Below are 26,836 nucleotides of genomic sequence, written 5' to 3' on the forward strand. Positions count from 1 at the left end.
ATCGATCAGAGCTGGTAGAAGTAGGAAGAACAAGATAAGACACGTTTTCCATTCTATTCATCATGGACTGATAAGAGGGCTGTGCTGACATCCGCGAGCTGCTGTTTGTCAGTCAGATCTTTTAAGTGTTGGTGGCTGAGCTCATGAAGACAGACACACACGCTCACACACACACACACACACGCTCACACACACACACACACACACTTGAAAACAAACATGCGCTCTGCAGCTGCTGTTTAGTACGCTGCTTATATTCATTGGAAGTAATTGCATGGAAAGATGCAGTTTGTAAAAAAAAAAAAAAAAAAAAGGAAAAAAAGAAAAGAGGTGAACAAAGTAGCCAGAGTGGGGATTGAGGAAGTGGAGAAAGCAGAGTGTTTGAAGTCAGTTGGACTGCGTGAAGAGCCAGGGCCTGTCGTTTGATATTCATCAGCAAGCGTAGGCGTCGAAGAAGGGGAGAGAATGAAGGGTGGAGGAGGAGGAGGAGGGGACAGGGCCAAACAGGTGTGTTGTGAAGGAGGAAGGACTGATGTAGACAAAGATGCAAGAAAAAAAAAAAAAAAAAAGATGATGAAGAAAGAGGGTTTGAAAGAAAAATGGTCAAAATTAAAGTGGACAAAGCTTCAGCGTGGTTCATTTTCTTACCTGTCCCGCTCACTGGGTATCCAGGAAAGGGGGAGAAAACCTGCGATGCAAAGTCTTCAAAGGTCATCACTTCCCTGTGGTTCTGAACAATGGCCTCTAAGTAGAGCGCTCGTTCCTCATAGCTGGTTCAATCTCATTAAGGAGAAATGTGTAGCAGGAGAAAAACATGGTGGATTCTTCTACAACAACATCAGGAGGCCATAAAACCACGTGCAGTATAGTTCAGCAGTTTAAAACAAATGCTAACAACAGCTTCATGTTTGTTTTTTTGTTGTTTTATTTATTTTGTTTGCTGTATTACTAAACACACAGTGCTGAGTGGGACGTAGTTTTACCAAATTGGGATTCTCCATCAGCAACCAAGCAGAAGGAAAGATGGAGCAATCAACCAAGCCATACAACCCCAAATAAGAATGCGGTCTCCTAAATAATCATAAAAATAAGTATAAAAAAAATACATCACTTTGGGTGCGATGCTCAAAACCTCTCCTCTCCCGCTTCTCATCCCTCTCTCCTCTCTAATAGAACCCCTGCTGCAGGCAGCATGTCTAGGACCACCCTCCCCGATGTGCTGCCTGCCACTTCTCTGTGCCATCAGGGGGAAAATTGGAGCCATTTGAAATTCAGAGTGACAAGCAGAGACTCAGGCCTGGGCAGCCAGCATGCAGGATGGATGGCTGGATTTGAAATGGGGAGGCTCCAATAAATAAATAGATAAATAAGCCTGCAAAATGGCTGCTGGGTGAGGGTGGAAAACATTCTGATGGCCATTATCATAGATATATCCTGCTAAGTCTGTTGTGGAATGGAGGCAAATGCTGGATAAAATATGGTGCAGGGAAGCATTGGCGTAAAAAGGACTATTTGATGGCATTATGATAGTAGGAATGCAGAGATTTAACAATGCATGCGCATGTTTGAGATGAGCCTGATTATTTTCTGTGACCATGTTTCCTTCTCTGACAATGCCTGACAAATTGCCTGACAAACACACACACACACACACACACACACACACACACACAGTTATTGAATGCTGATGCCCTCCTCCCCCTCATCTCATTATGACTGCCGGGGCAGAGTGAAACTAGGCTGTTGCTGATGCCAAGGATGTATCAGGCTAAGCCGAGATAGGCTGGACTGGGCCGAGAGGAGCTGGTCTGGGTTAGACAGATAGGACAAGACATTAACTGGGCAAAAGGCCTACTGTGGGCACATGCCGCCACAGCAGGGGCCAAGGCAGCCATGACCAATGGCTTTGAGGGGAACCATGGCAAAGCGGGGATGACGGGCACCTGTGCCGGGACACACCAAACGGTATGACAGGCAAGCTGCTCTGGGTAACGGACAAAAAAAAAAAAAAAAAAAAACTGGACAGAGGGCAAAAACAAAGGATGAGGTAAAATCACAAAGTAACAGATTTACTCAATGAAAGTCTACTTACTTTTTGCAAAAGAGTCATTTACATTAATAACTCCATAAAAAAAATAAGACAAGAAATGAAAAGAGAACAAAGTATAAATAAAAAACATGCCAACTAATATCCTGTAACTAAATGACTGTTCTTCACTGGAGAGCTGCAGGGTTGCATGACTTTAAGCACGGAAAAGCACTTCCTAATGTGTCCTAAATCTGTCTCCCAGACATGCAACGTCACTGTTTTCTGTCACTTGCTGGAAACAGTGTTGGATAAAGAGTGGGCATCCCAGGCTCTGCTGCCATGGTAACCTAGGTCACAGCTCTGTGTGGTGGGTCATTTCCAGGGTTTATGGATAGAGAGGAAGGATGTTGGTAAAAATAACAAAATGTGCCCACAGGGGTGATAAGTAGAGAACAAAAATATGAAGTGAGGGAAGGGACTTGATGAAAAGACAAGAGAAAACTTCCATAAATTGAAAACAAGAAAGGATGGGGACAGGGAGAGTCTCGGCACAGCATGGGTCAACAGAGCCATATGGCGGTCCATTATCAGAGATGCAGATGACTGCAGGCCTGTTATTGAGATTCCTAAAGCAAATATTGACTCCAGCTGGAGCAGACACTCTCTGACTCTGACACACGCCTCTCCTCCACTACTTCCTTCCGCTGCTCCTCTGTGCAAGTAAGGTGGGTAACAAAAAGGAAAATAAAAAGAATACAATAGAAAGCTTGGAATTACCAAGAGACAAGAGAAAAACTATTCCACGCAGCAGAGGAGAAAAATGGGTGTTGAGTGAGGAAGACAACGAGGAGGTATTATGGGAATGTGTGAAAGAGAGCCGTAATCAGCTCATTTAGGAGAATGTAAGCAGTTATCTACTGATAAAAAAAATTGTTGCAAATAATCTGACCTAATACACAGCGAGAGGCAATAATGCACTCTCTCCAGCGCTCTCATAATTATGCTTTTATTTTGTTTTAGTTACTAAACTATTGGTACAGCTTGTTCTCCATATGCTCAGATGTTGTACCTTCCATAGAACAACAAAATCAAGGGACACATCTAGAACAGTGACGCAAAGAATATATCCGTGTCATGCACACTAAGCTCTCTCGTGTTGACCTATTTTATGAGGAAAAATAATACATCTCCAGCTGGTGAATGCCTTGTAAACATGCTGGACAGGTCAAACACTAAATATCAAAACTTGTACTCCATGAAAATGGAAAATGGAGTCCCCCCCTTATGACAAATTGCTTCTAAAAAAAAATATGTATAGCAAAGGACTCGACTACATCTTGTGCCATAAAAAAAACAACAACAGAAAAACAAAAAAAAACCAGAGGGGAACATTTAGGCCATCTGTATTTACCACATATGGACTGCAACTCAAGTCACCCGTGACATAACTGTCATTTACAGCTGAACCAGGCAGATATGCAAGAAAAAGTGTGGGAGTGGAGTGTGTTGCACCACTTTGGGAATTTCCAAAGAACACCTGCGTTCCAAGTGGCTGCATCCCTATTAAAGAGAAGAGCAGGAAACCAATGTAATATCTATGGAGCGTGGCAACCGTCAGGATGAAGGAGAGAATAAAAAAAAAAATAAAATAAAAAAAAATCTCCCAACTCGGAATTAATGTAAAACAAGTTTGGTTAGGAGACTCATATCTGGAGAAGTGCGGGCTGTTTTAGAGTGGTGACACTGGGATGGAGGAGTTGGCTATCAAAAGAAATCACCAATCCATTTGCCAAATTATGTTATACATTTCGGATGACGTTCCTGAGTGCAAACAGTCCTTTTCACACCCTGATTATAGTCACTGTCTTCTATCATTAGTGCTATCATAGGCAGTGATTTATAGCTACAATAAGTGCTGGTGTTACACCCACTGACATTACCATGGACACACTCCCAGTCCTCATACCTGTCAAGACATATGCACATGTTTATCTGGGCCAATGTACGTGTACATGCATATGCACCCGTGGGTGTGTGCACATACGATATACATATGCATGGGTGCTGTCCAGATGGCAGGGAGGTAGTTCTGGGGGAATGGTGGGGGTCAAGCATCTTTGTGGATCAAAGCCAAGGTCAGGGCAGCTGCAATGGCCCATGTTCAAGGTGAATGGAGGCCTCAGATGGCTCTTCATTAGCAGGCTGCCCCATCCCTGCTGGACCCCATCGGCCAAACCGCCACCAACCCTCATCGTCCCTCTTCCTTTTCTCCATCCATCCACAGGGACCTGTTCTGAAACTGCGGGTCCACTGGGATCCATTTTTGCTCTATGAGCAACCATACCAAGCACATATACCCCCATACGCATGCTCACACATCAGTGTTTGTGCATAAACAGCCACAACACACATGGACATCCTCCATTCACACACACACAGCTCCAAAAAGAGCCTAAGCTGACCTCTGAACTGGTATCCCTCAGGAGAGAAGCATCCTGACCATCAGACCAGCCTGAGTCTTTGTGTTCACCAGTCTCCCTGCTGACATAAGTCCTCACACCACCACTGGCCTCTGACACACACACACACAACACATTTCAAACAAATTAAGCCTTTAAACACACACACAGAGCCAGCAGGGATGGTTATGCGTCACGACTTTGGATAGTAGTTCTTTAGCAAAAGCTTTGAATCTGAACATTTTACTTGCTATGTTTGATCAACATTTGAACATTTGTGTGTTTTGAGACAAAAGCATTTTAGCTAAAGTCCATAAACCTGCATTATTTTCATGCAAACACATTTCAAAGTTCTTTGTAACGAGACAACCTAAACAGACTAACTATCCACATGTCCTCGTGTTAGTTCTGCAACAGATAGCTAGTTAAGGACAGAATCATTTTCAAGCATTTGATGCATATAGACATCAAGGACTTTGATTTAAAAATCCTACACAGTATTCAAAAGGACAATTTTGCATAAAATATTCCCTGAAAAATTCCCTATGTGTGACACACATGGGTTTATGGAAGCTAAATAATCACACAGCTGTGTACATTGCCCCAAATAACAAGAATACCAGATACTGCCAAACCCTATTTCAATCATTTTAGGAAAATCTGATGAGCTTCTGAAAGCAAGGCAGAGATCCTGTCTCTAATCTTAACAGTAAAACCGAGTAGGAGATCCCTGCAGCTATGCAGCTCTATGGAGGGAGGTGGGGATAAGGACAAAGGGTTATATGGGATTGTGGGGCAGGAAAGTATGGCTAGTATGTCACGTGTACTTTTTAGTGTTTTTAAAATGTCTTATTCTTGTCTGCAATACCACCTTTTAAAGAAAGTTATAGAAACCACCTTGCTTGTGTTTCAACACTGCATAAATACTAAGTGATGTGTAAAGTGATGTGTCAAGTGCCCTGAGACGACATTGTTGTGCTGCAGCGTGATGCAAATAAAGCTGAATTGAATTGGTAAAAATGATCCCAGTTCCCAGGACTATTTCTGTGGATACCATATCACCTCCTACCTTTAGGCAGACAAAAGAGCCATCTGTGACAACGTTAAACTGTCACTGCTTGAGACAGCACTAGTGTATATTTTTATCCCATGACAGCACCAATATTATAAAATATTCACGTGAACAGGTTGATATATAAGCCATCTAAAAAAAAATAATAGATGAAACAAGAAAAAATTGATCCTTTCAAACAACTTGATTTACAGTAAAAACCAAGTTACTGCTCTTTTTTACTTGTTCTGCATGGCTAATACATTTCTGGTGTTTTGAGATGGTTTGATTAACAAGTTTGTATCCAAGTATTGCTTTGCCTTGTAAAGCACTTGGTGTTGCACATCAGCTCAAAAAAAAAAGCTGTGTTTATATAAGCGAGCCGAGCTGGAGTCCAGGTTTTGTCAAGCCTTTAGGAAACAGAGTAAATACAGTATTTGTTGGTCCCATTATGTACAAGCAACAGCACAAAAAAGACAAAAAAAGCATTTGAGGGTATGTTGTTCTGAAGGGAACTGTTTTGTCTCCAGTTTCCCTCAGGGCATATCCAGACGTGTTTAGTCTGAAAGCGTTACCAGTGTCAGAGGAACTTCCCTGAATTCCAAGACTAGAACACGGTTTTATGTTTATTTCGTTTCAAACTATAAAATATAGTGAAAGGAGGTTTTAAGAAGGGATTGCTTTAAGGAGAAATGTGATTAAGTGACACTGCAGTAGAGACACAGTCAAACAGCTAATCTGCAGATAAGGCAGGGTAGGATGTGAGAGTCCAGATTAGGAAAGGGAGTATTAGCTGGGATTTAAAGACACCCCATACTGACAGTTCACTACTTAAGCTCCTATTCTATCTACCTCTTCATCAAAGAAGTTGGATGATGTGTGCACCAAGTGTGACGTCCTTTTTGTCAAATATGTCTTCATCATGGAGTTTCAAATGGTTAACAGCTAAAAGCTTCAGCGCTGTTTCTTCATTGGGTAATTTTCCCATTAAAAAGGACAAAGAAATGGATCAACACCATATTTTAAAAAAAAAATTATTTTACTACCTGAGAAACATCATCCTATAAAGGAATGGTAATCGAACTAAGAACAGCTTTACCCAACCAAACCATAATCAGGATATACAACATCTTGAAATCAGTATCATCATCTCGAAGGAGATTATTCAATCTTTTGTTCTCAGAGTTTCATTTGAAAACAATTTAAAAATCATCAGTGACCATGCAAATCAGTCATACACAGGGACAAAACCACTCCTACAGCCCTCTGGCCTCCATACCAGCAGCCAAGGTTAATCCTGTTTGTTGAAGCGCTGCTGGAAAAAGGGCCTCTTGTAGTGAAGAGGGACAGTTGAGAGATGATGTGGAGGGTGCCTCTAGGTGCTTGACCCCCTCCTCTCTCAGCCTCACATCTGCCCATTAACCTGGGCCAATCAGCTTGACCTTGGTGAGGAGAGGAACTGAGGACTAGCTCACACTGCCATTGACTCCAAGCAGTCACATAATTGGCCTGTTAAGAGGAAGGGATTGGGGAGGTAGTGCTTGGTTGTGTTGGGGAGCCTGTGCAAACAGCATGGAAATAAAGGACATGTGGTTCATATGGTTTGTCTACAAAGATGCAGTACCCCCATCTTCTTGTGTCAGACTTTTAAAACCAGGTACTTAAAGCTGGAAGTCACAAACATACTATTTAACTCCATGATTGCAAAAATGTAACACTTTTGGCTGCTGTTTTTGGTCATTAGATCCTTTCCAGTCAAGCCACTTTCAAATAAATGCCCCTGGTTCCCAAAAAATCCTTTAAAAAAGTAATAAAAGCAGACTGAAGTTTTATTAACAGATTTAAATCAACAGGCTGTCACATTGCCATTTCCAGGAGGCATTGCTATGGAGAGATGGATGGATCAGACTGCATATGAATAAACTTTGACTGAATGTTAAAAAGGAGACAAGTGTCAAATAGAGAAGCAAAGAAAAACAGAGAAGGGTTGGAATACATATAGAAAAAGGATAAGATGTACAATAAGAGACAGACGTATGGTTAAAGAAGGAGATGGGAAAGTGGGAGGGTGAGGTTGGGGTGAAAAAGACGAAGAAAAGAAAAAGAGATAAAGCTGAGCAGGTGTTGATTGGAGAGAGTCCGAGTGGTGAGTGCCAGCGGTACCTGTTGTCACAGCGAGGGCTGAGGTGTGAAGCTCGTCTCAGCAGAGGCCCTCAGAGGTGCGATGTGATTACGAGACAGAAGACAGAAATTTAGATGGAGAGACACAGGGAGAAAGATAGATACAGGCAGAGAGTGAATGTGGCAATAAAGCTGGCTGCAGGAATAATGGCAGAAAGGGAAAGAACAACAGATTGAAATGGATAAAGTGAGAGCATGTATGAGTAACCAGCCAGTAGGGTGACTGTATAGTGTGTGCGCCTCACTTCCATTTTATATAGCAGCTACTCAAACCTTGGTGTCTCATTAAACAGCTTTTTTTTTGGTGCAGACAGCTGTAGCAGCAGCACAGAAAACGTCTGAAAGTGTCACAAATGCATTATGATGAATGGAGGTGTTTGTGTGTCCATTTTCTGGGTGAGCATAGACTTACACAACGGCGGGTGCTCTAGAGGAATAGCTGCTTTCAGAGAGTTTTAACAAGTAGTCTAATTAGTGGGTCCAGGAAACTGGAGCTCAGAAGCCCCAAAGGAGTCAGGTCAAACAGTAAGCCCAGGTTAATGACACCTCCTGAGGGGTAAGTTTTCCCACAGCAAGAGCTTTCTAAGCTCCAACCTCCACACCTTTCTACCGTCCATCTGGCATTCAGACAGCAAGATGGGGAGTTATGGCTGTGACATCACTTATAACCCGTGACATCATCAGTGCCCATCAATGATTTCACACGGGTTGACCACAGCTACAGACAAAAATCTGATGTCTACCAGCTGGCATGACCGGATTATTTATGAGTCGATTGGAGGAAGTAGTCACCCATTTTCTCAAGTCCCTGGCAGCTCACCATTCCTCTGAGGGACACTAAAAATCGATTTCTGCTCAACAACAAATCATAAAACCAGCACCTATACAGAGGTCATTGTTGTCCCCTGATTGTTGGGGGGCTCACAGAATACAAATGGCAAGCAACAAGTCATTGTCACACACCACCAGAAACAAGACAGCCGCAAGATGTCCGGTGACATCATGACATATTGGAGCATGGTTTGTTCAACATGACTGCCATCAAAGCCAACTGGGCTTATGTATTCAAATGAGCAAAGTCTGTAACCAATCTCATTTTCAAAGGACTCTGGCTTCCATTGATGAGTCCTAATACGGCAGCCTTAGATGTGAAACACAAAGGATCGACATGATTAATCAAACACAGACCCATTATGGCCAGACAGTCACACCGGCCTCCACTGTATTAACAGAAAGTCATAATAAGATGAGCTACAAAAGGCTGATAGGGATGAAGATTAACAGATACAGTTCCACGAGTGGCTGGTGAGAGTTCCTCTCTGAAGGTCTCCTTTGTCAGTGACGATCACCAGAGTGACATGAATGTCTGCCCTCTGGAAACATTATTAGGTCAGGACAAAGGTGGGCATGATATGAGCTATCTGGGGTGAATGTATGCCATATTTTTCCTTCAGTTCCTGACATTTGACTTGTTTAGAGTCGAGACGGGGAACAACAGCATCTATCTGATCTCAATTTGAACTTTTAATAAAAAGCCACAGATGAAACACAGAAGGGCATCCCGAACCTAGACAGCGATTGAAATCCATCTGAATACTTATGAGGCATTTCACCTCTTCTTTCTTCCTACTTTTATTTTTTTTTTGATGAAATCTATAGCAAAACAATTATTATCAGGCTACACACACACACACACACACACACACACACTTTCTGGCTGCCTCTACTCACTCCAAAGCATGGTGGCAATTCAAGCATCTTCACATTCTGTAATCTATTTGACAGATCTAAAAGAGGGGTCAGACACTTAAATTACAAGAGCAGTGTGCCAACTCTGGGTCATGCCAAATAGCTCTGATTTTAACCCCACGATAACACTGCTCAGACAAGTACTGATGAAATATTAAAAACAAAATGAGCAGAGGCTTCTGCAATTTTAATGATGCTTGTGGCATGTACAACAGAATGACCACGATGCATTAATGCCAAGCATCTCTGGCTACTTCACTACTAACACATCCTACTATTTGCCACATCTATAAAAGGTTCATTGCGCCAATTAGTCTGCCTGGCCTCATGTAAAACGCAAGGCATTTAGATGGAATGATAATGACTGGCACTGGGTGGCAAATATAAAAAGAGGGTTAGTCGCAGAGGGACAGGAGTAATTTTTGTTAGCATTTTAGACATTTCAATCAATAAAAGGTTTTCAACAAAAACTTATCTGTACACTGGAAATTGCAAGGGGAGATACTTGGTCTTAATATTTTGTCAAAATGGTGTTAATCATATCTGAAAATATGGTTGCTGTTGGGAAGACGACACCAGTTTCTCCTCAACCTTGAAAGTGGGTTGGTTTAACTCTTAAATAAAAATGTACAATCTGAAATAAGTTTAAAGGGCTGTACATCTGTACTCACAAGCAGGAATTGGAACAAACCATATTCTTGTTATAATTGATCGAATGAGAGGGACGGTGAAGGTACATGTATACATACACACTCACATAAGCATGCTCGGAGAGAAACTTGCACACAAAACCTCGGGCAAAAAAGAAAATAGACTTCTGTGTTGGCAACAGCTTTTCCCTAATCCTCGCCCTTGGGCTATATTGTGCAGTCAAGCAGGCTATTACATGGCAACAATTAGGGAGGCTGGAGCCCAACACCTGGTCGTCTCCTATTCTGGCCCTTCAGTGGCAGCTGACTGTACAGTCTCACAGCCAGGTGGCCCTCCTTCAATGACATTAGCTAGTCACTCCAGGGTTAATCAGGAGTCTGCCATCATCCAGTGGGCAAGCATGAAGCTCATTCAGACTGCAAGCTTTTATAGTTAAAATGGATAATGGACACAATGTTAGAAAAACTTGTTCAGCTGAAGATCTCTGACAGAGACCTCACATAATCGAAATGAACTTGGGGGCGGGCTTTGGGCCCCTTGGATTCAGGGCCGAAGTTTAGCGCACTGCCTTGATTGGCTAAAGCGTAGCATGCAGCACGTCAACTGTGCATCATGCAGTTTATAATGGACCTTTTCATGGGTGGACAAAAACAGATGGAGGAGCGGGAAGTGCTATACATCCGCACAGACGGGCGATGATGTAGGGGGAGGGTAACTGGATTTTGTCAAAGTCGGCTGATACAAAAACAAGTGGGTGTAGCTAGGGCAGCACCAGCTATATCTGCCTGTAAGAAAAAGCCCATTCCAAAGCCCCCTGGCTTTGAGATCTGAGGGTAAATAACACTCATTAGAATAACAAAAGCTATAGATTTGTACCCAAATCAGCAAGAGTCTCATCAATAGTAATTAGAAGCTATACATAACTAATGAAGATGTGCACGCTACATTAAACAAAGGTACTGAGGCATATTTTTATGCTAACCTAGAGTATTAGATAAGTGGATAAACAGTGTTTCTGCCACTATAACACAACAATGCACAGGGCAAATGATGACATAAAACAAAGTGTCAAGCTTCAAAATGATCTTTAGAGTTTAATGTAATGTTTGACAAAAAAATGCCTTAAAGTAAAAAGGAGCTCACTACCAGGAGTTTGGTGTCTCTGCACATAAAAGTACTTTCTCATTGCTGGACATTAAACTACATCTTGTTGCATTGGAGGAAAGAATCAGCATGCATCTCTCACTGTGTCTCTTTCAGCCACAGCCACCACTTGACAATAAAAGACAGAATATCAGTATTAACACATCAAAGGTTGCTTTCTGTAAGAAGAGACAGACAATGCACAGCGATGCACACTTAAATGTTTTGTTTTTATTATTGCTTTGTTTGTCTTCTCCGTCTGTCAATGCAGAAAATTCCATTTAGTGCAAAAATGCTAATGCTGGGAGGCACAAGGACTTCCTCTGAAAGAGAACAATGCCCACAGGCCAGCAGAGGAGCAGACACTGCCTTTGAACCATTTAAAGAGGCATTAATGTAGAACTTATAAATAATCAACTAATTCCTTCTTAACACAGCCAATTAAGTCTGCAACATTAAAAGTAATGCAGCCTAATGAAAAAATAGAGCAATCCAAGTGTCTGACCAGAAAAAAAAAGAAAATTTAATGGCCATTTAGGGATAAAGGCGTGCAATAATGTCACAAGGTGTCTTCACAAGAGTCCCAAAACTCAGGGCTACATCAGAGACCAAGAGATTCCAGTGGAGAACGATGAGTGACATTTCACTGACATTTCCCGGCAGCATTAAATGTGGGCCTGCCTCAAGACGGCGTCAGAAATGTCTATGGATATGCTTGAATGTGACACAGCGCTAAGGGATGAGGGTTGTTTCAGGGGACGGCCTCAGCTCTGGGGCCAGTGATGAGGAGCCTGGACCCTGGGAGATTGAATGGTAATCACTAGAGCACAGATAATGGATGATTGAAGGCTCTTTCTACTCCGCTGTTGGATTTCAATATCAGAGAGGCCCTAGAATTGGGATTCTTATCAGGGGCGGTGTGTCAAACAAAAGAGAGCTGAGCGTGAAATATGGGGTCCAACTCAGGCACACGACCATGGCGATTAGCAAAAGGATAAAAAGGGCCGCACAAACAAAAGAGGGCAGCTTTAGCTGGACAAAGGGCTGTTCACTGCCTTGTAGCAAGACACATGGAAGGAAGAAGGGACATAAAGAAAGAAAAAGACTACTTGGTGGTAACAGGCGAACAGGACAAGGGTTTTGCTGAGATGGCTTGAAGATGAATCATGACGCAGCCAACAATTAAAGGGTACTCTACATTCTTTGCTTTTTAGGAAGAATAATGGACCAGCAGGGATGAAATGCAATATACTCCACCTTTCACGCACATCCAAACAAACACACAAGCATTCACATACACACAAACATGCATGGTGGCACGAGGCTTCACATCGCTGCCAAGTCTATCACAAAAAACAACAAAATTATTCCCATTTATCCCCAGATTCCAAGCACTACTGCTTGCCAGGAAAGCTCATTAACCCTCCCTTCAAGAACCCTGAGACAAAAGAGGGGAAAACAAAACATAACTAATCAATGAGAATGCACCAACTGGGGAGGGTGTGGAGTGGGGGGATAACACGATAACCTGAGAGGACTAACAGCTTTTCCTTTGGTGTTGCACTGGCTGGCTGTGGGGTGGAAAAGAAAGTTCATTAATTAAACAGGGCTAAGGGTAACAGATGGAATGGCTAGCAGGATGCTAATCACTTAAAGCAGACAGACAGGTTTTTACACCCATGCTAGAAGCGGTGCCACCAATCACAAAGAACGAGTCCCTTTGACAGTATAGAAATGACTTGATCTAGTTGTGACGCTAGGGCTAAGGAATCTTGGCGATGGGAATTTTATTTTGTTTTCTGACATATTTTACATTTGTTGAACTTTGGGACTACATTTTAATAGACATAATTATAACATTTACATATTAGTAGATTTTCTGTGACCATTGCTCACCTTTAGAACAAACCTTTGACCATTATGACCTTCAAATAAGCCAAAATTAGCAGGAGTTTAATTTATCATTGGCTGATAAGTGTATAAAAAAAAGCTTCTTCACTAGCCGTAATAGTGTTTATGTATTACTTGAAACTCCTATTTGTTGTTGACGATTTGACAGATAAGGTGATTCCACATAATGTAGCTTTCGCTTTGCAGCTCACAAGCCAAGCAGGCAGATGTCAGAAACGAATGTATAACAGACGGGGAGAGGAGGGACATGGGGGAGGGGTTTCAAGTTTAATAATACACAGATTATCACATTCTTTGGGTTATACTAATGTATCTTTTTTTTTTTTTAAACAGTTAAAAACTTTATGGTTTCTTATATTTAATGCATAAATGATTGAAGGATTAAAAAGCTTCCATTATCAAGTGGTTCATTAATGGCAAATGATAAAATATAATTTTCAAAGATGTAAAAGTACATTTGAAGATAACAAAAAAAAAAAAAACCAAAAACAAACAGGTGCAACAAAGTAAAGATAGCTCAGTATTTGCACAAAAAAGCCCTACTCAAATAGACTAACAGGCACAACAGTTTGACACCAGCAGTGTGTGTATGGTACCCCAGGCGGGGCTCTGGGTCCCTGCTGTTGGTCGTCTGGTTCCATGCCTGCTCTACCTGTGTTTAAAAGGGGCGGCCCCCATGAAGCTCGGACCCCAGAGTGCAGGCTGGGCTGGGCCTCCAGGGCTTTTCAGGGAGTGGGTGCCATGCATTGGATGCCTTTTGTTACAGAGTGGGTGGCAAGGAGGAGGAGGAATTGATGTGTATGTGTGTGTATGTGTTTGGGGTGGGTGGTGCTGGTGGTGGTGGGGGTCTGGAAGAGAAAAAAAAATGAGTAATGCTATGAGTCATTTTGCATTAGCAGCAGGAGAGGGAGACAGAGAGAGGGGGGCTGTAGATGAGAGGGGACGAAGGGAAAGAATACTTTTGCATGTTGTATGAAGCTAGACGCCATATGCCATCCGAGCTGGGCTGCCTCCTGAGTCAGGGCTCTGGGTTTGACAGGCCTGTGCTTGCCCCCTCCGCACCCCTTCCCAAGCTAACACCCTCCTCCCTCTAGGCCTTCCTGCTTCAGCAATGGGCTTGGCAATTGCTTTGGTTGTGCATGGTCTGTGCTTGGTTCATTTGTGTGCAAGTGTGTATTAGGGAAAAAAAAAAAAAGGGGGGGGGGGTACTCAGTGATCTGAACACATCGGACATTGTCGTGAGTCCCGGCAGGAACAGCTGGTCAGCTGGAGAGAAGGGTGGGAGGGGGCAGGGATAAGGAGGGGAAGAGATGGGAGGCAGTGCGCTACACTGATAATGGGATTAGGTTAAAACATTCAGAGGGGGAGAGACCCCTCCTTTTCTACTAGCCCCCCAAATAATGCGTAAACTCTCAACCACCCTATCAAAGCCAATGCCAGCCAACGCCCTAGCTAGCCCTGCCAACTTCAAGCAGGAAACCTTCAAAACCAAACAAACTCAACTCAACTCCCAACTTACAACAAATTCAACTGCTTATTTTCTCTAATTAAACTTTTACATCAACATAACACTTTTAGACACTTATAAATGGTTCAACAAGTCTGGAGTACTTTTTATAGGTAACAAAAATGACTGTCAACTGTGTCTCCAATGAAACAGGAAGTTGGCGAGTTAAACTCACATCAGCACAGACCACTGCATGGTTCCAGGATATAATGTCTAGCCAGGCGTCTCACTGTGCCCAGTCAAGCACTGTGTTCCATAGTGATATACGCTGCTGAGTATTATCTATGAGGCTGCTGACAGTTATGCTACAACAGCTGGCAAATTAGACCTATCAACGATGCTAAATAATTCATGCGAGACAATGCTAACATGGCAGATCCCATTCATGACACCCTATCATGCATACAGGCACACTTTCATCTCTGCTAGGTGAAGAATCTTACAGTATACAAAAGGCCATGCCCTGTTCAAACAAAGACAGGGTGAGAGTGGGACAAAAACTTGCTCAGAAGGGGTGTGAGAACATGTCACTGTCAATGCAGTGAGTGTAATAATTATGATGGGAGTTTGGGGACACAAAGGAGTGTGCGAAGGATATGACATCCATTATGTTTCCACTTTACATCTTTTGGAATTGTGCACATCTTGTTTCAGCCTATGAACATGGAGGACTGTAGATATGCTCACGTGAGTTTTGTGGGGAAACATGACAGACTTTAGCAGCTTACTGGCTTCCAATGAAAGGATCAAATCTACCTCTCTTCTCTCTCTCCCACACACACACACACACACACACACGTCACCTAAAAGCCTGGCTCGCATGACTGGCGATGGGCAGAAACAGATTATGGTTATTGATTGCTGCCTGGAGATGGATCAGCGTGTGTGTGCGTTTACTTGTGTGTCAGAGCAGAGGATGGGGACTAAGGGCAGTGTGCAAAAAATATTGATTCTGTCCAGTAGGGAGGCTATGTCTCTGAATCAAGGTCAGTTTCGAATTGTCTCACCTATTAGTAACTTGCCATCTCCAAAAACACACACACACACACACACACACACACACACACCAGGACCATTTTTACCTTTAACAATATCCCCATCACAAAGAGTGATGGACGGCACATCAAACTCAAGTGCTTGTTGAAGAAAGAAATGAATCCAACCTTCTGGATGAGGACATTATTTTATAGTGACAGTATGAGGGACCTTCTTCATACAGCAAATGGAATCGGACACCGAGGTCTTCCAGTCTAAATTCAGGTGACAAACTAGTCTTCAAAACCAAAACGCCATACATTTTTTTTAGATGGGTTATATGCTTCATTAGAACAAAGTGGTAATAACTTAAAAAAATCTTTTTAGGTTGAACATGCTTTGATCATAAGTTTTGAAAAAAAAAAAAAAAAGCTGCTGTGAAGGGAGAGATGAGTTCCAGAGAATACACTCAAACCACAATGCCAGACCAGCTGCATTTTCCATCATGCATATAAATAATAAATGATACATTATGAGCTGTCTGTAAGAGACTTGTGAAATGATGCTTACTGTATGAGGCCAATGTGTTCGGAGATAAGAAACTGACAAAAATTATAACTGACATTAATGGGTGTACGTGATGCAAGAAAGCAGATGCAGCTGTGCAGATTTAACAAATCAGTGTGAGAGGAAGGGAAACAGGGACAGATGAAGGGTATAATGTGAGGGAGATAGAAAGGGGTACTATCCACCTGAAAAACACTCCTGTTGCCCATCTGTGTGTATTTTCCTACAATGTTGCTGGTGGTCATTTTTCAATATCAAATCCTATTAGCTTGAGAGATTCTGCGAGCGTTGCAGCAGACTGCTGGAGTCCTCTCCAGCCTTGTGACGGAGCAAAAGAGGGGGCTACAGAGCCATACTGGCCTTTTATCTGGACACACAGGGGTCATATAGCTTCTCTTTGAAGAAATATTCAACTAATTACTTTGGAGAGTGGCCTCACAGGCGGAGAGCAGGCTGTGGATTGTTAAGGCATTGTGAAGGGGTAAACTAAGGATGAGGATTTTCATCTTGCACCAAAAAGAAAGAAAAAGAAAACACCCTTTAAAAAAAAAAAAAAAAAAAAAAAAAAAAAAAAAGACGGTGGGTCATTGTTCCACTGCGCGACAGATAAGCTGCATTTCCTAAGAGGCAAAAAGAAACAACTGAAGAAAGCAGGAGTAACTGAAGGCATCATTTTGTTTCAAGCTCAGGCCACAGCTGGACACTTTTCCTTTCAGGACATTCAGTAAAACAAACTCTCTAAAGAAATTTACAATCTTAACATGACACCAAGTACTTTTCTTTTCCATTTTGCTTCAACATTATTGTCACTGTCCTCACAGGAATTGTAGCTCTGCAGACAGACATGCACATACTCATCCTGGCACCACTCATTCATCTTTCCTCTTGGAGTACATGAGGCCTGGCAGCTGATTAGTGCCAGAGCTTATCTCCTCTCATAGATTGTGTCTTTGTGCTGACTGGTCCCTGCTAAGGAATGCCAGGTTAGGCTTTGTGGCCCAGCGTAGACTCACCTCCCTCTCCATCAACTCCACCACTCCCTTAGGCTCACAGAGGCAAGCAGGCCTATGGCTGCTCCCCCTCTAGCATGGAGAATCACACTGGGCTAATTCACTTGGCGTTGGGTAACAGACATCTGTCACTCAGGATGCCCCAAGGGACACACAGACACAGCGTGATATTGGGTTGGGGGGCCATGCGATGTGATGCATTGTGAAACACATACAGACAGATGCATACTTACACACGTCTGTCTGCTGAAGTATGATCAAGGATTTAAATCCTGTACTGCTAATGTCAGTGGCACATGGACCCGGTAATACTTTAAAAACAGCAAGTTGAAATATGCCAGAAATAGGAGCTAAATATAGTAGTTTTCATCCCAAATAAATCATCCTTGGGGGAGGTTTCTATAGCAACCGCCAGAGGGACAGCGTGGTTCTGGTGAGGCGGTGCTGTACATGCTGTCCGAGGAAGAGTTGGGTGTTAAGGGGAGATCAGGTTTCCCCCTCAAGGGGCCATCCCGATTCTGCCCCCGTTTCACCCCCCAACTCTGTGCTGCTGGCATTCACATGCTAATTCATCTCCATTGGTAATTACACTCTCTTTAAACCAACTGACAACTACAGCTGGAGTCAGGCTCTTAACGGCATACTGTGGAATGGGTGGAGGGATGCGAGCAAGTGTGTGTGTGTCAGTGCGCTTGTGCCTACACACACTTATTTGTTCATGGTGCTTTTTATTTTGGCTCTCCTTTTCATCCATAAAACGCTCGTGATAGATGATGACACATTATCTGCGCTCCTACCCAAAACAGGCCCACAACCTCCCATTTTGCTGCAGGCTGTGAAACAGCTCCGGTCTAATAGCTGTATGTAAATCAGGTAGCCCATAAAGATCACTGTCAGCACTCAGCTGTGTACACTGCCTAACATGACATGCACGCCACATGTCCCCATGAATTTACCCAGAAGGGGTTTTTGCCCCCTCGCAGAAAAAGTGAACCCACTGACGTCGCGCATGGGTTGGGATCATCAGAAAAAAATGTGGCAAAATGACAGGCTTCATGATCTGAGCCATTAGTGTATGTAGAGGCTGGTATTGTAAGAACTGCTGCATTCCTATGAGTTATTCCTGTACGGGATGGTGACAAATAACGGAAGCAGACGGTCTGAAGTGTAAAGGATACAAGCTCTGGTAGAGAGTCAGGCGGGACTTGACAGCTCTGCTGGCATTGATACAGGTGGCCCGCACCAAGCTTGGCAACAGTGTCCCAGTGACAATGGCGCCATTAAACAGAGGTCCAAAGAAAGGAACCTAGAAAATTCAGAATAAAAAGAGCATTGTCAAGAACAGAAAGAAAATCAGAGACTGTTCTAAAGTTAATAAGTTAATTGGAGTCTCATCATATGCAAGCAAAAATAATGATAGATTAAAAACCTTCCTGTTTTTGTTTTCAAACGGTTCCTCCATCTGTTTAGGGCAAGGGTTCAAGTTGAAATTGGATTTTACCTAACTTTGCATGACAAGCACACATATCTAATGTGAATCAATGTTAGGTAAATGAAATTAAAATGACAATCAATACTACACAATGCCTTCATACTGAGCTGCTGAACAAATACAAAGAGGCAATATGAATTTTAGCAACAGCCTGAGTGTGTGTGGGTACACGCGTCTGTTCATGCATATTGGAAGGGGGCCCTTAATCACTGAAGCTCAATAGTCATTGACCTGGAAGTTGACGTGAATGTCAAAGTCTATCCAAAAGGTCCTGCTGTCTTTAACTTGGCAGTTCAGGGAGTCGAACTGCTCAAGCTAAACTTAGGAATAAACACCTTTTCCAGAGATGATATGAATGTATGAAGTTTGTTAAGAAAAAAATACAAAAAGCAGATTGTTTAACAGCTTATTTGACTTGTATGTAGTTTTCTATAAATGGCTGACTTGCCAAGAATGTGGTTGGGACGAAGCCTTTGTATTTATTTAATGTATTTTGGTTCAGCTAAAAACTCACTTATTTTTTGTCAAAGCCTGCAAATTTACTCCAAAGATAAACCATTTCATGTTGAAACTTTAGCTTTAGGATACGCATACTTTAAGCATTTGATTGACGATAATAAATTGGTACTGTCATCATTTATACCAGTAAAGTAAAGCTTGGTTCTCAAAGAGTGACTGATAAACATGACAAAACACACACTAAAGTAGTATCTAAGTCAGGACACAGATCAAACACAGTAAATATTAAGATGAACTTGGATTTAATTTGTTCTTTCATTGTAGTGGTATATTCCCATAAAATGAAGACTAACTAAAAACAAGCATTTCGAGTAAGCTATCATTACAGGGAAAACACATTGAAAAGAAAAAACAAGGTTATTACGTTACTTGAAAAATATTCATGTTAAAAGTGTTATGGATATATCTGAACAGCTGAAACAAACCATCACAAGTAAAAAAAAAAAAAAAAAAAAGTAAAGAAAAAAACATTGTCCTCTGGGAGGCCACACATTGAGAGCAGTACCATGGAGCAACCAAGATGAAAGCTAGCACACAAAGGGCAGTAACCATTTCTGAGAGCACATACCCACAGTGTGGGTAATAATGCACTGCTGGAGTGTGTGTGTGTGTGGGGGGGTCTGAGAGCCTTCAGACAGGAAACAGCAGCAGAAATAACCTTAAAAATTCAGAGCAAAGTCTGAACAGAAAGAAGGACTGCATTAACTCATAAACAGACTGGAAAAAAAAAAGAAAAGACCACAGTGCTGGATTGATCACAGTCCTTTTTCATGAAATACAATTTAGCTTGTCACAGTAGGGAACGTAGAAGGGGAATTAATGATAGCTCACTTCCATAAGGTGTCACGGTGAGCCATCAAAGCGAAACAGCATGGGCAAGAGCAGGACTTTCCCCAAAGCTGAGAGCAGAGGTCATTAATACACCTGTGCTTTCCCTGCAGTGACAAGTTAAAATGGTCACTGTGAAAAAAGGGAACTGTGGTCTCAACAGTGTCTTACCTGGGGTTTCTTCATGATCTGGATGAAATACATGTGGTTCTTCATTGGGTAAATGATAATGAGCACATCTCCAAAGTCAGTTGGGATGATGCCACGTCGATAGTCCCTGGTGTGCTCAGACCACACAATGTGCACCTCATCATTGCCCAGGTGACGCAGCTGCCAGACAAACAAAATCAGCCTAATCAAGGGCCTTGCAAGTACATGTAATTTCCACTGCTTTGGTGATGATAACAGGAACACAAATTTAAGTGGATTATTGCATGACACTTTGTTTATCCAGTCTACACTTAACCTCTCGGAGACTGAGGAGTTAATTGTTGGAGAAGAGAGATTGGGAATGAAATAACAGCTAATAAAGAATTATTTACCGGTAAGTAATGTCAGAAAAAAGTGAACCGATGTTCATCACGGCATGCAACAGGTGCAAACTGCGTTTTAAATCAAGGTCTTGCTTCTGCTTGCAACACTTTTTATATATTTCTTTTTCATTACAAATTCAAATAGCAAACACAAAATAGCCAAAACTGAGCATTTTAAAACGAAGTAATTCAAATCCAATTAACCTTTCCCATCAGGGAATAAATTGCTTCCCATTTCCACTCTATTCACAAACACAAATGAAACTGGCCAGGACAAGAAGCACTTAAATGACAGGAAATTGTCAGATGCTAGTTTAAAAAACAAGGTAAACAGGTTTCCCTGTTGCAAACTAAAACAGATGAGCACAGCTACATTATATTCTCTGACGAATAAAAATGAGTTATTAGCTGGGAGTCCAGTGATGTCGAACCAAGCACCCCTTCACATTTTTGGAGTATCATGGATGTTGAAAAGTAGGCCTCTACTCAGAAGCAAACATCTGTCCATGTACTGTTGGCCTAATGAGCCATTAAGAAGCATGCCCTTGCCACCAAAAAATGCAATTAGCACATTCTATTATAAGCCCTTAATTATGGTAATACGGTAATCTTAAACAAATCCACGGCATGCTGATTACTGAAGCTTGTCAGTTCAGTCTGTCTGTCCAAGGATCAGCAGGTACCAAGCAGGTCAGTCACTGGGACAATTTCAGAGAAAGTGTTGAATATGCAATTGCAGAAGACACTGGGATGTTAATTTGGGTTAAGATATTAGCGTTTGGATGAGCTGAATGACAAGTTTAATGAGGATGCTTATGTTCGAGTCAATCATCTTCTGAACCAATCTATTTACCCCTAGTTAATCACATCCAAATGTTTGGGACTTCTTTAATAAAATGTGATTCAAGTCAGAGGCTCTTGTCCAATTATCCCTCTTTGACCTCCCACCCAGCCAATGGGCTACATATATATGGAAACAGAAAACCACAGAACCCCAGAACAAAAGAGGCTCCTTATAAAAACAACCTGCAGCAGCACAGTTAAGCTGTAATGCCTCGGGGCGAGTGTTATAGCTAAGGCACCCGTCTATCTCTCTCTCTTTCACACACACAAGTCTACATGGCCTGACCCCAACCCTGCAGGTCACTTCTATAACCGTATTACTGAAGCCAGCTGCTACTGCTGCAGCTTGTGCTGCCCTGAAATTCACAATTGGATTGAGGAATGCATGGTTTTCTCCATTTACTTTTTTTTTTCCTTTTGGGATGGTGGTGGTGGTGGTGGTGGTGGGGGGGGGGGGGGGGGGAACAAAACTCTCCAGTGTTTCCTCAGAAAGAGCTACCCCATCGGATTCTCCCCCCCACACTATGCTTCTATGGTTACAGGGAGAAAAATAGGTGCCTGCTGGACTAAGTGTTATTTTTATTTTAATTGACAGAGAAACATCCTACTTGGACACAGACAAAGCTTGTTTCTCGTACCAATTTCTTTTTTCCTTTACCTTCCAACTTTTTCTAAAGCATTGGCACCAGCAGCTAGCCTGCCAATTTTGGTCGGACCTGTGGCAAGGGGATGTGTGCAAAGTGAGCGAAAGTAATTATAAGTTGGTGGTGAAATGAAAAGGAACCACACCACCATCCGCTCTGGGGATGGCAACCCCTCCAGTGCCTCACTCTGGTCAGGATAAGTCTAAATCTTTTCTCTAATTTATGGGGCCATAAGAACAGGTTCAGGATGAGTTTAGAATGAATAGTCTATCATTTGTGAAATGGAAAGGTGTAGAGTCAGTTGAAGGCAGTATTGTGGTTAGATATGAGGAGAGCCTGATGAATTTCCCTCCCCAGCAGGGTACTGTATGAGAAGATTGGCAGTGCGGGCAGGGGCCTTGAGGCTCATTTCTTCGTGCTAACTGCTACTGCTACACTACGGCTTGGAATCCCACTGCAGAAGCCAATCGATTGCTCCTGTGGCGGCAGCAGGAATTGGATAAAAGGATCCTGCCGGCATCCGGCCGGCGCCTGCCCTAGCAGGGAGAGCTAATGGCTGAATCCAGGCCCTGGTCACAGCACACAGGGAGGGGGGCAGGAGCTGGCAGAATCATAGTCATTACCACAGCAGCACATGCCCTCTCTTCACTCACGCGCCTGCGATTCTGTACTCCTCAGGCCTTCCTGACCAGGGTTACTAATCAATGCCCGTACTCTGGAGTCACACCTCCTGATCACAGCTTAACACAGAGCTGACGGCTACAATACCAGTCTGCTGTGGACAGGCATGGCTGTGTAGCCATTTCACTGCAGCAAATGTGCAAAGAAGCATCTACACTGTTTTCCTGATATGTTCAGTACTGATGGTTGGCTATGGTTCATGTCATAAGCCATTTTCCAGAGACAGGTGGGACTGCTGAAAATGTATCACAACACAGACTTTGGGGGAAAAAAAAAAAAAAAAATATATATATATATATATATATATACACACACACACACACACACACATATACATATATATATATATATATATATATAGATATATATTTCTATTAGTTTTTATTATATATTATTTTTAGTGATTGTTTTACCTTTTTGGTGAGGCAGTCATCAGAGTCAGATGGCATTCGCGTGGATACGTGAAAAATGACTTCCACAGTGGAGGTAGCATAGTAAGGAGCCGTTAGGCCAGTGCTGCCATTCTTCTGGAGGCCTCCCATAAAGCCGCAGTGTGTGGTCAGATCCACCTGTAAGATCACAGATTGCACAATTTGGTGTACACTAAATGGGAATCTGTATTTAGGTTGCAAATATAGATTCAGCGATTATTTGCACCTCCCATCCGAGTCCAGATACAAAGTCTTCATAAGACTGGCTGCCTGCACTGTTAGACAGGATGGAGCACTTATCTTCTTGGCCTTCTCTAATGTAGAACACAGCAATCTTGTGTGTCTCCCGACTACAGAATAAAACACAGGGAAGAAAACATTAAATGAGAAAAACAACACAGCAGTTGCTTTTGAAAATGTGAGAGAACTTGAAAAGCTGGAGACTGTTTTAGCCACATTAAATGAAAATGCTTTGACACCGAGGATGAAAAGACCCAAAACCTGACAGAATGAACACTGTTGGAGTGATGCTCATTTTGCTATTTTAGATATAAAGACACATGACAAAATAGACGACAGACATGTTATCGAACTATTTCAGCTGAACGTTCAGGGTTTATAAAATATGCTTTTTCTCATCTTATTTTGGGAGGAAAATTATATCAAGTAATTTGATTAATCAAGTAAAATGATTAATAAAAAATCAAGTTCAACAAGCACTTTTGCAACTCCTCTGGCTTTTATGGCAGCACAAATTCTATAAGATTTCAACTTGAGTAAGCAAAAATTTTACTTTTTATCAGGAAATGTTTAACATTTTCCTGAGTCACATTTGTGTCTATATTATTTAAGTAAATTAAAAAAAAAAAAAAGCTCAGATCTATAACAAATTCCCTGTAAGAGGTGATAATAATTTGGGATGTTACATAGGTTAGTGTCAGTACATCTCCATCATACTACCCTGTAGCAAGCTGTAAGAAAGCTGACAGCTGAACAGTGGGCCATCAGCTCTTTTCGATTATCACTGGGTGCACATATAAAATAATGCTTCAATATATTCCCTGGTTGCTTTAGTATCATTTGAAATGAGTCTGTAGCTGTGGCCAATTTGACACTGCTTTTTATGGGTTGTATATTTAGAGAAAGCTAAAGAATGTGATAACACTTGGTTGGGAAAACCACTGTTTGTATGGAGTCACAAAAAGTAAATGGGTAGTCCAAAACTGCATCCACAGGACAGATTCTTTTCATGTGTATTGGACTTTCCTGTGGCAGTAATCATCTAACAAATCCTCAGTCCATCTCGACTTTGTTCAGACTTGCATTTGGCTGAATCCAGATGTGACCAGAATGGATGTTAATGCCAAATGTGAACAGGTTGAATAATTTTTTTATGAATATTATTGTTTGAATTTGATGGCAACCTGCATTATCATCTTATAAATCAACATCATCAATGAAACAAAGTTTGGACTAAGAAAATAAAAAATAAAAAAACCAACAAAAAAAACCAACCCAAAACAAAAAAAATTCTTCATTTTCTTCATCCTGCACCAAACAAAAATTGTTGCATCATTGGTTTCCCCAATGCAGATTGGTGATTCGTCACTAATCATTACCTGTATGCCATCCGCAGTCCATGACTACTTCTCTTTATCAAATCAAATCAAACTTTATTTCTTGAGCACTTTTCATGCCTCAGGCAACACAAAGTGCTTTACAGGATAAAATCAAGTCATAAGGATTAAAACAAACAGTGGATAAAAAGGCATTTAAAAAAAATAGACACAAGCTCTTTCCACACACACACACACACACACACACACACACACACACACACACACACACACAAGGACATAGAGCAAAGAACTTACCCACATTCCCCGAAAAACATCATTCCCTGAATACTGTCTCTTTAACTGAATTCTGGTTAATAAAACAACTAAAAACATTAAGTAAGTGATAAAAATTCTGACTTGGTGCTGATGTGAGGAAACAATACCTCGGGATCCATCCACACCAGGAGCCAGTCCCCCGCATGCTCATAGGGGCCGCTGCCACAGCAACCGCACAACTCCCAGGCAGCAACGGGGCCACCCCGCAGCCGTGAAGCTGCAGTGCTGGACCCCGCGCCACCCAAACAGCAGCGGTCATCATGACAACAGCCCCCAGACCAAACAGGCAGGGCCCCCAGCGTGCTGGATCCCCATAAGGAAAACACTGGAGTTAAAACCAGAAGATGAATAACCTTAAGAAGCAGTAAGAAATAAGAGCAACAATAAAAGAAAATATACATATATACATAGAAGGACTTTACAATAATGTATTAAAAATAAGAAATCTAATAAAACATTTTAAAAATAAATAAATGAATAAATTAGGTAAATTAAGATAAGTAAATAAAGTAAAATAAAATTCAGTTAAATGCTAAGCTAAAAAGGTGTGTCTTGAGCCTCTTCTTAAAAACATCAACAGTCTCCGCGGCCCTGAGGCTCTCTGGCAGGCTGTTCCACAGTCGAGGACCATAACAATGGAAAGAGGTCTCACCGTATGTCTTAGTTCTGACTTTAGGAACCACTAAAAGGCCAGTACAGGAGGACCTCAGGGTCCGCGAAGGCTCATAATTAAAAAGAAGGTCAGATAAATAAGAAGGCCCAAGACCATTTAGGCATTTATAAACAAGTAAAAGAATCTTAAAATCAATCCTGAAGCGCACAGGAAGCCAATGCAGCGATTTTAAAACTGGTGTAACGTATTCCCGCCCTCTAGTCCTCGTTAGAACTCGTGCCGCTGAATTCTGTAGTAATTGTAGGCTGGAAAGAGACTTTTTAGGAAGACCAGAGAGCAGGGCGTTACAGTAATCTAATCTACTGGAAATAAAAGCATGCATCAGCACCTCTGTGCTGGCAAGAGAGAGAAATGGGCAGACTCTGGCAATATTTTTTAGATGATAAAAACCTGTTTTTGTTACATTTTTTATGTGTGGAATAAAATCCAGCTCAGAGTCAAGAAGAACACCCAAATTTCTCACACACTGGGAGGGATTAAAATGTTGCAATTTTGATAAAAGGATCTCTCTCTTGCCTTCAGGACCGATAATTAAAACTTCAGTTTTGTCCTGGTTGAGCTGTAAAAAGTTTGCTGCCATCCATGACTTTATATCTGAAATACAATTTAAAAGAACATTCAGTGGCTCTAAGTCATCAGGGGACCCGGCGATGTAAAGCTGTGTATCAACGGCATAGCTGTGAAAATCAACGCCGTGTCTCCTGATGACGTCCCCAAGTGGTAACATATACAGGTTAAAAAGTAACGGGCCTAAAATTGATCCTTGGGGAACCCCACATTTTATTTCATAGGTTCGTGAGGAGCATGTATCCATACTTACAAAAAATTGTCGATCCGAGAGGTAGGAATGAAACCACTTAAGAGCAATCCCTGAGAGGCCCACCAGACTTCTGAGCCTGTTCAATAAAATCTGATGATCTACTGTATCGAATGCGGCACTAAGATCCAGTAGAACAAGAACAGAACGTTTCTGTGAGTCCAGGCTAGATCTAAGGTCACTAACAATCTTTAAGAGGGCCGTCTCCGTACTGTGGTTAGTCCTAAAACCAGATTGACATTTTTCT

General features: G+C 42.0%; 1 protein-coding gene across 1 annotated transcript in view; it reads right to left on the reverse strand.

Moving 5' to 3' along the window:
• ralgapa2 (Ral GTPase activating protein catalytic subunit alpha 2) overlaps positions 1–26,836 on the reverse strand; it is a gene marked incomplete at its 5' end in the record, with an annotated part of 100,170 nt that overhangs the window by 5,477 nt on the left and 67,857 nt on the right. The window contains 5 exon segments of the mRNA XM_079262309.1: positions 649–770; positions 18,412–18,539; positions 20,244–20,402; positions 23,187–23,342; positions 23,431–23,554. Of these exon segments, the coding sequence (XP_079118435.1) occupies positions 649–770; positions 18,412–18,539; positions 20,244–20,402; positions 23,187–23,342; positions 23,431–23,554 (689 nt within the window).

This window comes from Telmatherina bonti (genome assembly GCF_933228915.1).
Source record: "Telmatherina bonti genome assembly, chromosome: 22".
NCBI lineage: Eukaryota > Metazoa > Chordata > Actinopteri > Atheriniformes > Telmatherinidae > Telmatherina > Telmatherina bonti.